At 40.7% G+C, this 14,274-nt stretch overlaps 1 protein-coding gene across 2 annotated transcripts in view; it reads right to left on the minus strand.

Annotated features, from left to right (window-relative positions):
* The window catches only part of TEKT3 (tektin 3), a 60,700-nt gene that overhangs the window by 23,841 nt on the left and 22,585 nt on the right, over positions 1 to 14,274 (minus strand). For both annotated transcript variants that reach the window (XM_025864213.2, XM_073881512.1), the window contains 2 exons: positions 4,614 to 4,684; positions 442 to 585 (listed from right to left, as the gene is read on the minus strand). In XM_025864213.2, coding sequence (XP_025719998.1) covers positions 442 to 585; positions 4,614 to 4,684 — 215 coding nt within the window. The remainder of the gene's footprint in view (positions 1 to 441; positions 586 to 4,613; positions 4,685 to 14,274) is intronic.

Below are 14,274 nucleotides of genomic sequence, written 5' to 3' on the forward strand. Positions count from 1 at the left end.
TCTTGCTCCGCCCCCAACACTTTATTTTCTTTATGCTCATCTGTGTTGTCTAGGTTTCTCTGCTTCAAGTAGCTGTTATTTTCATAGTTAGAAATACAAACAACAAATCGCTCTTTTTGAGCTTTTTGAGGTATGGTTGACTTACAATGTCCTGTTACTTTCAGGTGTACAACACAGTGATTCGACAATTCTATACACTACTCAGTGCTCACCACAATAAGTGTAAACAACAAATATTCTTTTACAAAATAAGAGGCAAATGCCAAGGCCTGACGGGAATACGCATGCTTACTGAAGACTCGTCCAAAGCAGGTTGTGTGTTTTATCTTCCCCACATCTTCCCATGTTTTCCATTTTAACCTGTAAGCTGCGTCATTTTGAAGGGAGAAAGAATGAATTAAATGACATCGAAATCATAGAAGTGGTTCATGCCTGACTTACGTCGCATCAACCCTCTCCACGCCCCGAAAGTAGCTGACGCCATCCGATGTGTTTCGCAGATGGTGGCATTTATCGTCAATTCGGTAAGCCATCTGCTTATCACTCAGGTCCTTCTCCAGCTCATGCTGGGAAGCTCTGTTAGCTCTGTAACACAAGTGGGGAAATAGAGCTTCAGGTTTAGGAAACAATTTGATATGAGGAAGAGTAACTGGCTCTTCTGTGCTGGGACCCAGCCACTACTGCTATCTGGGTCTCTCCTCTTTCACACACAATGTCCAGCTTCCCAATTAAAAGGAGCCTTCCCTGGAGATGTTCATACAAGTGAGTAATTAGAACCCTGTCCACACTTCCCCTCCCATGGTGTGTGGTGGGGCTTGGGGGAGAAAAGGTATAGATAAACAGAAGGCAGGTATCTGGAGCCCCAGGGCTGGGATCTGTCTTCCTAACACAAACATTGCTCCAGACAGGACCCTGGTTTAAAGTAATCTGCCCACATCTGTGCCTCTATTTCCTTCTTCTTTTTCCTCTTCCATACCCTAATTCCTCCACTCCCTGAGTGCAATTCCCCAAGAAGTTCTATAGCGTATAGACATTTATAGCCAGCCTCCCTCCTTCCATAAGTGACCTCAGTTTGCGGTCACATAAGGCCTAAGAAGTTTGCCAGGAGGTAGAAACCAAGCATCAGTATTGAGCTCTGGGGCCGGAGACAGAGTGATTGAAAGGAGATCAGGAATTGGGGGCCCCCAGGCTCACCTGCTCCAGTAGCCACCCTCCTGGGAAGGAAGAGGCTCTGAGATACATGGTGCTCCCTGCCCTGCCAAACAGAGAGGAGACCTGGCAGCTCACTACCAAAGAGATAGACCCATGGGGTGGGCATGGGAGACAGGTGAGCCATGTCTTTACTCATGTAGTGGTTGATTCAACAAATAATTACTGAGTGTCTACTACCTGTCAGGCACTGTTCAAGCCTGAATGCATCAATGGACAAAGCAAACATCTCTTCTCTAAAGAAGCATACATTCTATTTTTTTTTAAAGATTTTATTTATTTATTTGAGAGAGAGAGAGAGAGCACATGAGAGGGGGGAGTGTCAGAGGGAGACGCAGACTCCCTGCTGAGCAGGGAGCCCGATGCGGGACTGTATGGATCCAGGATCCAGGATCATGACCTGAGCCGAAGGCAGTCGCTTAACCAACTGAGCCACCCAGGCACCCAAGAAGCGTACACTCTAGAGGGAGGAGAGAGGTAATACCCCCAATGAATAAGCAAATCATGTAGTTTGTTAGAACAATGCAGAAAACAAAGCAGAAAAAAGGAAACAAGAATGCGAATGATGATTTAAATAAGATGGTCAGAGTAGGACTCCTTGAGGAGGCAATGTTTGAGCAAAGACTTGCAGAAGGAAGAAGCAGATCACTCAGGGCCTCACTGGAGGACATCGGAAGGAGTCAAGTTTTCCTCCAAGTGAAATGAGAGACCACTGACTTACAAGTTTGAAGGATCATTTGGTGCTGGGTTTAGAACAGATTGTAGGGGGCAGGGAGACCCATTAACAGATAGGTACAGTTACCCAGGTGAGAGACAGTAGTGGCTTGGACCAAGGGGGTAGCCGTGAAGGAGGTGACTAGTGTTCAGATTCTCAGTATGTTTTAAAGAGAGCCAAGAGACTCCCCTAGGATATTAAACATGAAGGGGTAGGGGAGAGGTGAAGCTGAGTAATTGGAATAGCAGAATTCCATCAACAAAGGTGGGAGAGTAGGCTGGGAAGAAGGCAGAAGTTCAGCCAACACACTGAGCTTGAGCATCCATTCAACATCCAAGTGCAGATACCAAGGAGGTTGTTGGAATTTGGGAGAGAGGTCTGGGATGGAACTAAAAATTGAGGGATCATTAGCATAGAGATAGTATGTGAAAAAGCAAGACAACCAGATGATCATCATTTTGGTGTTCCTGGCATCAAAAAATGGTCTTGGCGTACAGGAGCCACTTGGTAAAGCCTCCGTTGAATGGAATAGATTAATTCCAGCTGCAGCTTCCCCTTAGCTTATCTCGTACCTTTAGGTAAGTCACTTGACTTATCAGAGCTCTTCTTTTTGTGTGAAACAGAAATGAGGGTAGCAACATGCCAGTAACCTGCATTTGGATCCTGAAGCACTTTTGTGAATTCTAAAACACGTGCAAGAGATGGAAGTGAGAGAGCTGCCTCCCCTTGATATTTCTGTGCTCAATCTCCCACCTCAGGTTATTGCACTGAAACTCTGGGATTAAAGGCCTTTCTCATTTGAGGCCTGGGACCAAGATGCCCCACACCCTTCCTCTCTTGGGCTGATACACCCTTGACCACCTCTGACCTAACCTCAGAACCTCCTTAAGGAAGGTGCTTGAGGCAGCACCCCATCCACCTGTCTTATAGCCCAAGATGGGAAAAATCTTGGCTGCCATGTTGGTGCATTCCATTTTCAACTGAGATCCAAACTGAGGCCTTTGTTGGGTGTTCCAAAGCAAATAGAGTTGAGAAACCCTCCTCCCATCGCCTCCACTGCACCAAGCCCAATGACCACGTTAAGAATTCCATAAACCCTGGAGAAACCATCCCAGGAAATGAGGTAGATGTTTTATCCACTGCGTATTAAACGAAAACCAAGGTCTTTAAAGGATCATCAACAAAGGTTCCACACAAGTCATACATGGAGCCAGAACTTTCTGCAAAGACCTGAACAGGGCTGGGAAGATGAGGCGGTTTGATGTAGCCGTGGAACAATCTGGGCAAGAAGAGTGAAGAACGTGGAGGATGAGCTGCAGATTTTAGGTTATAAAAGAAAATAGGATTGGGAACTGGACCCAAAGAAAACAGAACAGACACCGTTCTGTGAACGACGCTAAACTGTGGTTCTCTGATTTCTAGGCAGCAGAAGCCAAAAAGTAATATCAGAACTGCACTGCTTTGTATTTATAGCTCAGGTAAACAGTCTAGTTAACCAAACCATGTGCAGTAAGTCATCCTTAACTCATCTTCTATCCATCCTCAACATTTCTAGACTAAAGAACACTTCCAATCACAGCAAGGAAGAGATGCCAGCCATCTAAACTTCACCAACCTGTGGAGCATCAATCCTGATGGGCACAGTGGGCAAACAAACAAGCAGAACTGATACCTCTATAACACGTATTCTTTTCAGGGTCTCACACCTTATCCCTGACAAGGTCAGTATAAGCAGAAGCATCCTTTCCTTTGGGTGACATATTCGATGCTGTTTTCCATGGCCATAATCAGATGAACATTCATCTTTCTAGTCATGTTAGGAAAGAGGCTCAACCAATGTGTTTTCTATGCTGACGGCTGTTATCATGGCTTAACACCTTCTTTTGATTATTATTCTCCCCCGCCCTAGTCCCCACCATAAATATTAAGTACCTACTATCTACTATTGCCAACAAAAGAGGGATTTGTATTCTGGGAGAGAGTAGGATGGGTGAACGATTACAGCGCTGCAATGGTATAACCAGAGCACCGGGGAGCAGGTACCAAGGGTCCCTGGGAAATCAGAGAAGGCTGAGTCTTTAAGGAGCTATGGAAATAATCATGAAAGTGAGCCACAATTCAGCACTTATCCAGCTGTTGGGCTGAATATATACAAGTCAATCTCTCCTCAAAGAATGAAAGTCTTTTGAGTTAAAAGAAATCTTAGCCATACTCCAAGGTAGGGCAGAAATCCTTTCTTTAGCCTCTCAAAATTAGTTTTTTAAGATTTTATTTATATATTTGAGAGAGAGAGTACACGTGCCTGCATGTGTAAGTTTGGGGAGAGGCAGAGCGGGAGGGAATCTCAAGCAGACGCTATGCTGAGCACAAAGCCCCACACAGGGCTCAATCTCATAACCCTGAGATCATGACCTGAGCTGAAACCAAGAGCCTGATGCTTAACTGACTGAGCCACCCAGGTGCCCCTCAAAATTATTTCTTTAGCTATAAATTTAAAGCAAGCACTCCAAGAACTCATCTCAACCTCCAAATAAAAATGTATATGTGCACGTGTGTGTGTGTGTGTGTGTGTATGTGTATCCATATATAAGAAATCCTTACATAAGAAGCTAAGAGAAATTTGAATGGGAGGCATGAAAGCATAGTTTTGAGATAGATTTTAAATTGTATATAGAGTTAAAGATCTTACGCAAGTTGAGCAATGGCCTTATCCAAATGCAGCTTCATCCTTTCTTGACAACACAGAATAATATCAACTTCCTACTCAATTGAAAAAAAAAAACACATTAATGTTTTCATCATTGGGTATAACATCCAAAGTCAACAATGTAACAAAACATCAACAAAGGAAAACTCTTCCTGGAAAAAAATTGTCAACTAAAACAAGAAAACAATTTTTACACCCACTTATTTACCTTTATGCTCTCATGGTCCTGCAATCTAAACATTAAACTGAGGTTCACCCCTTTATAGGGCTGCAGGAAAATTATATTATGGAACAATTTGGGACAGGAGTAAAACTGTAGGATTTGTCTTTGTTTTTATCTCTGGCCCTTAACTAAAACAATATAACAATAAGTTAGTAAATAAATTCCGGTGATGTGCAAGGTTGAACTCAGTGCAGGCTTCTTTTATAATAACTATTCTTCCAAGACAAAGTAAACTGGGGAGGGAAAGGGGCAGCCAAAAAGGGATCTCCCTCTGGCAGTGCATATAACCGCAACAGACCCAGCTCTTTGGTCCAAATAGAAATTTGACTTCCACACCGGGAGGCCAGCCCTCCCTCCATTGCCTGTACCCCGCAGCTCAGCTCCTACACTCAGACAAACACCTCTGTACACTGCCCTACTTGACCACACACATGGCATTCTGATGCCTCGAGGATATATATGCTATTACACAGCATGTGTTATATCAGAGACGTATTAAGTAAACATTTCTCAGGGCGCCTGGGTGGCTCAGATGGTTAAGCATCTGCCTTTGGCTCAGGTCATGATCCCAGGGTCCTGGGATGGAGCCCCACATCGGGCTCCTGGCTCAGCGGGAAGCCTGCTTCTCCTCCCTCTGCCTCTCTCCCTGCTCATGCTCTCTCGCTTTGGATCTCTGTGTCTCAAATGAGTAAATAAAATCTTAAAAAAAAAAAATAAACATTTCTCGCTGCCCTCTGAAATTCATATTCACATTAGAAAGTCTAGAAGTTCAAAATAGCACCGAGAAGACATTTAAGAAGTGCACATGGTCACTGTTTTCACTTTTTCAAGCACAGAGGGATCACCCTATGTGTATTGTTTTGTGGCCTGCCTTTTCATTTTATTTATTTTTTAAGATTTTATTTATGTATTTAGAGAGAGCAGGGGCAGGGGCAGAGGGAAAGGAAGAAAGAGAATCTCAAGCAGACTCCCTACTGAGTACAAGCCCGTGTCGGCTCCATCTCATGACCCTGAGATCATGACCTGAACTGAGATCAAGAGTGGGACGTTTAAAACCAACTGAGCCACCCAGGTGCCCCCCACCTTTTCATTCTAAACTTGAACATTTTCCCACGACATTGAACTATACCATGATGAACAACCTCAGTAAATGTTGAGACACCACCAAAGGGGTATGCCTTTTTTCAAGGTTTTGACAAATACAGCCAAATTGCCCTTCCGAGAAGCTGTACCCATTTACAACAATAAATGAGAGTACACTTCCTCTCCTCACCTACTAAGCGGTCACTACCAAATCCTCTCCATTTCTGTCAGCGTGATAGGACCCCTCCCCCAAACAACAAACCTGGTGAAATTTGCAGGTTGATTTTTTTTCTTTTGTTTTTTAATTTTATTTTATTATGTCCTGTTAGTCACCATACAGTACATCATCAGTTTTTGATGTAGTGTTCCATGATTCATTGTTTGCATATAACACCCAGTGCTCCATGCAATACGTGCCCCCTTTAATACCCATTACCGGGTTAACTGCAGGTTGATATTTTAACTATGTATTTGTTCATCATTCAATTTTCTTCTTTTATGAATTACCTGCTTCTACGCTTTTTCTGTTGTTTTTTTCTTATTAATTTATAAGGATTCTTCTATTTAAAATTCGATCTTTTCCCATCATAAATGCCATTAATGTAAGCATAGATATATAATATAAAAATATATGCATATTTTTAACCAGTTTGTCCCTTGTCTTCTATTTTTGCATAGTGAGTTTGATATTTAGACATACATGATTTCTATGATGTCAAATTTATTAAATATCTCCACTTTGTTCATTTGATTTTAAAGGCCTTCTCCACTCCAATATCAATTACTACTCAACTATATAGTCTTCTTATTCTTTTATTGCTTCACATAAAAATATTAAATATGCCTGGAATTCATTTCAGTGATAACCCTACCGACTCCTTCTTTGGTCCTCTGAATTAATGGAATCAGTGAAAATTACTTCCCACCTCATGTTGTCATCAAGGTTCCCCCTGCCCTTACAGGTAGCAAAGGTTTCTCACACATTCTCACAGTGGGTTGTGTATCAGTCTTTGTTTTTAGTGTTGTTCAGTCTTCATCTTTCTCTATGGCTTGATGTGTGTATAGCTATTTCGCTAAAGTGTTGCCAAAGGATGCAGGGAATGCTGCTTAGAAAATACTACTTAACACCCAAAATCCTGGTGAGCTTTTACACTATGTATACACAATGCATGTAGTGGGAATGTCTGGGACTTTAATGGGGAAAAAAATGCATTTAATGAGACCCTTGTTATAAAAAATATTCTTCAACAATAATTTCTATGTTTGAATTTAAATAATGTCCTCTGATAAATGTCAGATGGTTGGGGGCAGAAGGGTTCATGGAAATAGGGAATGCCTACCTTTGGAATTGTCTCCCACTGTTAATTTATCTATTAATCTGTACTCAAGGTTCATTTGGCTTTAAAAAGTTCAAGGAGTTAGCCTGGTCTAGGAGGACAAAAAGATGGTACCCTGATCAATCCCCCAAGAGAAGCCATTCTATAAGAATTTGGTGAATATCACTGATTGAATGTAAAAGTCAACAGAGTTCATGAGAAAATATTTCAATGTGGCCACCTTCTTCAAAAGCAGGCCTTTTAAGGCTACTTCTTTTCTTTGCCAATGTTTATTTAGTTATTCAAAAAAATTAGACCAGTGTTGGTTAAAAGATATGCTAATATCACTACTTTGAGTAAGCTAAGGATAGACTCATTACTTGAATTAATTGGCAATGATCAAGACACCCCTCAGTTGACAAACCATTACTTTAACTGCAGATTTAGTTATTTTGAGATAAAGTAACCTCTGCTACTGGTCTAGAAAATACTAAACCCCTAAAGCAGTGGTGGTGGTTGTTTAAAAAATAGATTTATTGAGATATAATTCATGTACAATAGAGCTCATGTATTTGACTGCACAATTCAATGGTTTTCAGTATATTCAGAGTTATGTAACCATCACCAGAACCAATTATAGAACATCCTCATTACCTCCCAAAAAACAACATACCCTTTCACTGTCACCCCGTTTCCAATCTCCTCAGCCTGTTTCTCTGAGGCTACCACTAATCTACTCAGTCTCTATAGATTTCCCTAATCTGGACATTTCACAGAAATGGAATCCTGCCATGTGCCGTCCTTTGTGCCTGACTTCTTCACTTTGCATAAATTTTCAAGGATCATCCATGTAGTAGAATGTTTTAGCACTTTTTATGGCTAAATAACATTCTATTGTGTGGCTACACCACATTTTACATATCACTGATCAGCTGAAGGACATTTGTGTTGTTTCTAAATGGCTGTTATGAATAATGCTGCTATGAACATTCGTGTACAAGTTCTTGTGTAGGCATGTACTTTTTTTTCTCTTGGGCAGATGCATAGGAGTGGAACTACTGAATCATATGGCTACTCTATATTTAACCATTTTCCAAAGCAGGTGCATCATTTACATCCCAACCAGCACATTCTCACCAACACTTGCTATTATCTGTGTTTCTAAGTATAGTCATCCTAAGGGGTGTGAGGTGGTACTTCATTGTGGTTTTATTTGCATTTCCCTGAAGAACTAATGATGAGCATTTTTTTACTGTCCTTATCAGCCATGTGTAAGTTCACTTGGGAGAACTCTCTGTTCAAATCCTTTGCCTTTTTGAGTTGGGTTATTTGGGGTTTTTTTAGCTTTAATTTCAAGAGTTTTTTATATATTATAGATACAAGTCCCTTATCAGATATATGATTTGAGAAGATTTTCTTCCATTCTTTGGATTTTCTTTTCACTTTGTTGATGATGTTCTTTGAAGCATCCAAGTTTGTCATTTCGTAATGATCAGTTTATTCCTTTTTTCTTATGTTGTGTGTACTTTGTGCTTTTGGTGTCAGATTTAAGAAATGGTTGCCTACTCCAATGTCACAAATATTTATGCCTATGTTTTCTTCTAAGAGTTTTACAATTGTGGCTCTTACATTTAAGTCTTTGACCCACTTTTATTCAATTTTTTATATATGGTGTGATGTCAAAGTCCAACTTCAGTCTTTTGCACACAGATATCCAACTGTCCTATCACCATTTGTTCATGAGAGTATTCCTTTCCCAGTGATCATCTCGGCACCCTTGTTGAAGATGAATTGATTGTAAAAGGGAGGGTTTATTTCTGGATTCTCAAATTCTATTCCATTGATCTATATGTTTATCTTTATTGTCTCATGTATTGTAACTTTGTAGTAAGTTTTTAAGTCAAGAAGTGTGGGTCCTCTGAATTTCTCGTTTTTCAATATTATTTTGGCTATTCTGAATCCCTTGAATCTCCATGTGAATTTCAGGATCAGTTTGTCAGTTTTTACAAAGAAGTCAACTGGGATTTTGACAAGGATTCTGTTGAATCTATGGTCCATGTTGAGAAGTCCAGCCACCTTAACACTATTTAAGTCTTCCAATACATGCACATGATATGTCCACTCATTTAGGTCTTCACTAATTCCTATCAACAATATTTTTTTAATTTTTTTATTGTTATGTATATCACCATATATTCCATCATTAGTTTTTGATGTAGTGTTCCATGATTCATTGTTTGTTCATAACACCCAGTGCTCCATGCAGAACGTGCCCTCTTTAATACCCATCACCAGGCTAACCCATCCCCCTACCCTCCTCCCCTCTAGAACCCTCAGTTTGTTTTTCAGAGTCCATCATCTCTCATGGTTCCTCTCCCCCTCTGACTTACTCCCCTTCATTCTTCCTCTCCTGTTATCTTCTTCTTTTTCTTTTTTCTTAAAATATGTTGCATTGTTTCAGAAGTACAGATCTGTGATTCAACAGTCTTGCACAATTCACAGTGCTCACCGTAGCACATACCCTCCCCAATGTCTATCACCCAGCCACCCCATCCCTCCCACCCCCAAACACTCCAGTAACTCTCAGTTTGTTTCCTGAGATTAAGAATTCCTCATATCAGTGAGGTCATATGATACATGTCTTTCTCTGATTGACTTATTTCACTTAGCATAACACCCTTCAGTTCCATCCACGTCGTTGCAAATGGCAAGATCTCATTCCTTTTGATGGCTGCATAATATTCCATTGTGTATATATACCACCTCTTCTTTATCCATTCATCTGTCGATGGACATCTTGGCTCTTTCCACAGTTTGGCTATTGTGGACATTGCTGCTATAAACATTGGGGTGCACGTACCCCTTCGGATCGCTACATTTGTATCTTTGGGGTAAATACCCAGTAGTGCAATTGCTGGATCGAATGGTAGCTCTAATTTCAACTGTTTGAGGAACCTCCATACTGTTTTCCAGAGGGGTTGCACCAGCTTGCATTCCCACCAACAGTGTGGGAGGGGTCCCCTTTCTCCACATCCCCGCCAACATCTGTCGTTTCCTGACTTGTTAATTTTAGCCATTCTGACGGGTGTGAGGTGGTATCTCATGGAGGTTTTGATTTGGATTTCCCTGATGCCGAGCGATGTTGAGCACTTTTTCATGTGCCTGTTGGCCATTTGGATGTCTTCTTTGGAAAAATGTCTGTTCATGTCTTCTGCCCATTTCTTGATTGGATTATTTGTTCTTTGGGTGTTGAGTTTGATAAGTTCTTTATAGATTTTGGATACTAGCCCTTTATCTGATATGTCGTTTGCAAATATTTTCTCCCATTCTGTCGGTTGTCTTTTGGTTTTGTGGACTGTTTCTTTTGCTGTGCAAAAGCTTTTTATCTTGATGAAATCCCAATAGTTCATTTTTGCCCTGGCTTCCCGTGCCTTTGGCGATGTGTCTAGGAAGAAGTTGCTGCGGCTGAGGTCGAAGAGGTTGCTGCCTGTGTTCTCCTTTAGGATTTTGATGGACTCCTGTCTCACGTTTAGGTCTTTCAACCATTTGGAGTCTAGTTTTGTGTGTGGTGTAAGGAAATGGTCCAGTTTCATTCTTCTGCATGTGGCTGTCCAATTTTCCCAACACCATTTGTTGAAGAGACTGTCTTTTTGCCATTGGACATTCTTTCCTGCTTTGTCAAAGATGAGTTGACCATGGAGTTGAGGGTCCATTTCTGGGCTCTCGATTCTGTTCCATTGATCTATGTGTCTGTTTTTGTGCCAGTACCATACTGTCTTGATGATGACAGCTTTGTAATAGAGCTGGAAGTCTGGAATTGTGATGCCGCCAGCTTTGCTTTTCTTTTTCAGTATTCCTCTGGCTATTCTGGGTCTCTTCTGGTTCCATACAAATTTTAAGATTATTTGTTCCATTTCTTTGAAAAAAGTGGATGGTATTTTGATGGGGATTGCATTGAATGTGTAGATTGCTCTAGGTAGCATTGACATCTTCACAATGTTGATTCTCCCAATCCATGAGCATGGAACGTTTTTCCATTTCTTTGTGTCTTCTTCAATTTCTTTCATGAGTATTTTATAGTTTTCTGAGTACAGATCCTTTGCCTCTTTGGTTAGATTTATTCCTAGGTATCTAATGGTTTTGGGTGCAATTGTAAATGGGATAGACTCCTTGATTTGTCTCTCTTCTGTCTTGTTGTTGGTGTATAGGAATGCCACTGATTTCTGTGCATTGATTTTATAGCCTGCTACTTGACTGAATTCCTGTATGAGTTCTAGCAGTTTTGGGGTGGAGTCTTTTGGGTTTTCCACATACAGTATCATATCATCTGCAAAGAGTGAGAGTTTGACTTCCTCTTTGCCGATTTGGATGCCTTTGATTTCTTTTTGTTGTCTGATTGCTGTGGCTAGGACTTCTAAGACTATGTTGAATAGCAGTGGTGAGAGTGGACATCCCTGCCGCGTTCCTGACCTTAGGGGAAAAGCTCTCAGCCTTTCCCATTGAGAATGATATTCGCTGTAGGTTTTTCATAGAGGGCTTTTATGATATTGAGGTATGTACCCTCTATCCCTATACTCTGAAGAGTTTTGATCAAGAAAGGATGCTGTACTTTGTCAAATGCTTTTTCTGCATCTATTGAGAGGATCATATGACTCTTGTTCTTTCTTTTGTTAATGTATTGTATCACGTTGATTGATTTGCGGATGTTGAACCAGCCTTGCAGCCCAGGGATAAATCCCACTTGGTCGTGGTGAAGAATCCTTTTAATGTACTGTTGGATCCTATTGGCTAGTATTTTGGTGAGAATTTTTGCATCCATGTTCATCAAGGATATTGGTCTGTAATTCTCCTTTTTGATGGGGTCTTTGTCTGGTTTTGGGATCAAGGTAATGCTGGCCTCATAAAATGAGTTCGGAAGTTTTCCTTCCATTTCTAGTTTTTGGAACAGTTTCAGGAGAATAGGTATTAATTCTTCTTTAAATGTCTGATAGAATTCCCCTGGGAAGCCATCTGGCCCTGGGCTTTTGTTTCTTGGGAGATTTTTGATGACTGCTTCAATTTCCTTAGTGGTTATAGGTCTCTTCAGGTTTTCTATTTCTTCCTGGTTCAATTTTGGTAGTTGATACATCTCTAGGAATGCACCCATTTCTTCCAGGTTCTCTAATTTGCTGGCATAGAGTTGCTCATAATATGTTCTTATAATTGTTTGTATTTCTTTGGTGTTGGTTGTGATCTCTCCTCTTTCATTCATGATTTTGTTGATTTGCGTCATTTCTCTTTTCTTTTTGATCAGTCTGGCCAGGGGTTGATCAATCTTGTGAATTCTTTCAAAGAACCAGCTCCTAGTTTCGTGATCTGTTCTACTCTTCTTTTGGTTTCTAGTTCATTGATTTCTGCTCTGATCTTTATGATTTCTCTTCTCCTGCTGGGTTTAGGCTTTATTTGCTGTTCTTTCTCCAGCTCCTTTAGGTGTAGGGTTAGGTTGTGTATTTGAGACCTTTCTTGTTTCTTGAGAAAGGCTTGTATTGCTATATACTTTCCTCTCAGGACTGCCTTTGCTGTATCCCAAAGACTTTGAACAGTTGTGTTTTCATTTTCATTGGTTTCCATGAATTTTTTAAATTCTTCTTTAATTTCCTGGTTAACCCATTCATTCTTTAGTAGGATGCTCTTTAGTCTCCATGTATTTGAGTTCTTTCCAACTTTCCTCTTGTGATTGAGTTCTAGTTTCAAAGCATTGTGGTCTGAAAATATGCAGGGAATGATCCCAGTCTTTTGGTACTGGTTGAGACCTGATTTGTGACCCAGGATGTGATCAATTCTGGAGAATGTTCCATGGGCACTAGAGAAGAATGTGTATTCCGTTGCTTTGGGATGGAATGTTCTGAATATGTCTGTGAAGCCCATTTGGTCCAGTGTGTCATTTAAAGTCTTTATTTCCTTGTTGATCTTTTGCTTAGAGGATCTGTCCATTTCAGTCAGGGGGGTGTTAAAGTCCCCCACTATTATTGTATTGTTGTCAATGTGTTTCTTTGCTTTTGTTATTAATTGCCTTATGTAATTGGCTGCTCTCATGTTCGGGGCATAGATATTTACAATTGTTAGATCTTCTTGTTGGATAGACCCTTTAAGTAGGATATAGTGTCCTTCCTCATCTCTTATTACAGTCTTTGTTTTAAAATCTAGTTTGTCTGATATAAGGATTGCCACCCCAGCTTTCTTTTGGTGTCCATTAGCATGGTAAATGGTTTTCCACCCCCTCACTTTCAATGTGGGGGTGTCTTTGGGTCTAAAATGAGTCTTTTGCAGACAGCATATGGATGGGTCTTGTTTTTTAATCCAATCTGATAGCCTGGGCCTTTTGATTGGGGCATTTAGCCCATTTAAATTCAGGGTAACTACCTCAAGGTAGGAATTTAGTGCCATTGTATTGCCTGTAAGGTGACTGTTAACTGTATGTTGTCTGTGTTCCTTTCTGATCTATGCTGCTTTTAGGCTCTCTCTTTGCTTAGAGGACCCCTCTCAATATTTCTTGGAGGGCTGGTTTCGTGTTTGCAAATTCCTTTAGTTTTTGTTTGTTCTGGAAGCTTTTTATCTCTCCTTCTATTTTCAATGACAGCCTAGCTGGATATAGTATTCTTGGCTGCACATTTTTCTCGTTTAGTGCTCTGAAGATATCTTGCCAGTCCTTTCTGGCCTGCCAGGTCTCTGTGGATAGGTCTGTTGCCAATCTAATGTTTCTACCATTGTAGGTTACATATCTCTTCTCCCGAGCTGCTTTCAGGATTTTCTCTTTGTCACTGAGACTCGTAAGTTTTACTATTAGATGTCGGGGTGTTGACCTATTATTATTGATTTTGAGAGCGGTTCTCTGTGCCTCCTGGATTTTGATGTCAGTTTCCTTCCTCACATTAGGGAAGTTCTCTGCCATTATTTGCTCCAATATACCTTCTGCCCCCCTCTCTCTCTCTTCTTCTTCTGGGATCCCAATTATTCTAATGTTGTTTCGTCTTATCGTATC

This window comes from Callorhinus ursinus, unplaced genomic scaffold (assembly GCF_003265705.2).
Source record: "Callorhinus ursinus isolate GAN/ISIS: 27379988/994484 unplaced genomic scaffold, GSC_fseal_2.0 scaffold43, whole genome shotgun sequence".
NCBI classification, from domain to species: domain Eukaryota; kingdom Metazoa; phylum Chordata; class Mammalia; order Carnivora; family Otariidae; genus Callorhinus; species Callorhinus ursinus.